At 45.5% G+C, this 1955-nt stretch overlaps 1 protein-coding gene across 8 annotated transcripts in view; it reads right to left on the bottom strand.

The window, feature by feature from the left end:
- Window positions 1-890: 890 nt before the first annotated feature.
- arhgef11 (Rho guanine nucleotide exchange factor (GEF) 11) overlaps window positions 891-1955 on the bottom strand; it is a 17828-nt gene continuing 16763 nt past the window's right edge. For 6 of the 8 annotated variants that reach the window (XM_035675219.1, XM_035675214.1, XM_035675217.1 and 3 more), the window contains 2 exons: window positions 1504-1636; window positions 891-1412 (listed from right to left, as the gene is read on the bottom strand). In XM_035675219.1, the coding sequence (XP_035531112.1) occupies window positions 1360-1412; window positions 1504-1636 (186 nt within the window). In that variant the 3' untranslated portion in view covers window positions 891-1359. The remainder of the gene's footprint in view (window positions 1413-1503; window positions 1637-1955) is intronic. The other 2 variants (XM_035675216.1, XM_035675213.1) reach the window with 1 other exon arrangement.

Below are 1955 nucleotides of genomic sequence, written 5' to 3' on the forward strand. Positions count from 1 at the left end.
GGGGGGGGGGTGATAAAGAGCACAGTCCTTTCATAGCTTTGGATGTGGATATAAACACTATGAGTGGTATGACCACTGGATCATGGGAGAAGGGGTGCGTTGCTGGTTCACAGTATTTACCGTGCTATTTACACACACAATACGCTGGAGCGAGGGCTAAAAGGATGCACAGTCGAATCTTAAAAGTGTAGACAGGCAATGTCAGCGGTGATATTTGGCAGCAATTTGATTGAGTGACAGACAGGTCTTCAGTGAAAATTCAAGTTTGGATCAGTACTCGTCCCGTTCCCTCTCGCTCGTCGTCAACATTGCCTGTCTCGAACCTCGCCCCGAACACATCCTGAATCACCCAAAACCTAAAACATCTTTACATGATCAGAACACCTGTGTGAATCCACTGAGCTTGTTATTTAACAAAAAAAAAAGAAATTAACTGAATAGATCCCTGTATGCCTCTGAAGCAGCGCTGAAAATAAAACCTGCCAGCATTTCAGTAGTAAACAGCGCAGTAGTGTTTCCAGAACTTAAAAAATGAACAATCAAGACGAACCACGTTATGATCAATATGTTGCACTGAATATGAATAGGATAATGTAAGCGTGATAGTAACTGTAGTGTTTCTGAATGAAACGGTTAAATGATGTGTGTGTGTGTGTGTGTGTGTGATATTGGTTTCCTTACCCAGTGCAAATAACCTGAATTATATAGACACAGTCCTTCGGCCGTTGTGGCAGGTGAACTCAGTGTAAAGCAACCGATGTGGGAGGAGGGGGGAGAGGGGACCCCCGGAGGCCAGTGGCATCTCCAGTCCCTGATTCGTCCACTGTGGAGGACGTACGTGACAGAGGGATGCATTGTGGGTAAAGTGCAGGGGTGATGGGTCCCTCGGATTTTTCCTTAAATTAACATTTCAACACTTTCCTGCTCCGCTCCTTCAACCAGCTCTTTAAAGCAAGACGTACAACTCATTTTCCTTCACAAGTATCCAACTTTTTTTTTTCCCCACTTTCAATTCTTCCCAACTTTTCCTTTCTCTTTGCCAGTCAACTTGTCTTCTTCTTTTTTTGTTCCTTCATACTTTTTTCCTCACTCCGTCCTGGACTCCCTCATGCTCTGAGAGGTTGTGCTGACCCCCTCAGAAATCCCAGCGAGTCCGTCAGGCATCCTGGTGTCCCAGGGCAACAGAAAACAACAACAAAAGAAACAGCCATGGTCCTTCCTGGGCTCTGTTCCACTGGCCAGTGCATGCAGGGACGAGGGGCGAGGGGAGGCAGGGCTGAGGTGCCACAGTCTGACGGTGGGTACATATGGGTGCCTCCATCAAGATTGAGTGACATGTAAATCCACTCCGCAGCGATGTTAGAATCCTGTCGACTGAATCTTGGGCTCTGCTGGACTGCCCTCTTTACCTGCTTTGATTGGAGGAAGGGAAAAAAAATTGTATTTAGTATAGAAAAAAAATTATTTGTTAAGTTTTACAATGCAAAACCAGAGCCCCCTCACCGTCTCCTGATCCGCGATCCAGCGATGGTGTTCTGGAGACGGTTGCCGAGGGACACTGTTGTTCCTCTGACTCCTGATTGACAGATGGCTCTCTGAGGGTTTTCAAAAGCGTGTGATGGGCTTTCTCAATTTCCTGCAAAGAGGCGAACATTCAGGAGAGTCAAAATGAGGGGCAGAACATCAAGCTTAGGTGGTGAGAAGCGAAAAGTGTCTTGACAAACAACAAATGTTGTAAACGTTGTGGGTTAGAAATACGAGAATACCCTGCTGTATAGAAATGTTTGGCCCTGTGGATCACTAAGTTGCTCAGTATTCAGGTTTCAAAAACTGGACAAGATCTCACAGAGAGATTTATGAATGTGATGAAGGCAGCAGTGGTACCACGACTGAGCCTGTAGTATATATTAAGTTAACAATCTAGTCGGGAAATCAAAATTCCAGTGTTTTTCTCC

Source organism: Morone saxatilis, unplaced genomic scaffold (genome assembly GCF_004916995.1).
Source record: "Morone saxatilis isolate NCDOM2014 unplaced genomic scaffold, NCSU_SB_2.0 Contig4, whole genome shotgun sequence".
NCBI lineage: Eukaryota > Metazoa > Chordata > Actinopteri > Moronidae > Morone > Morone saxatilis.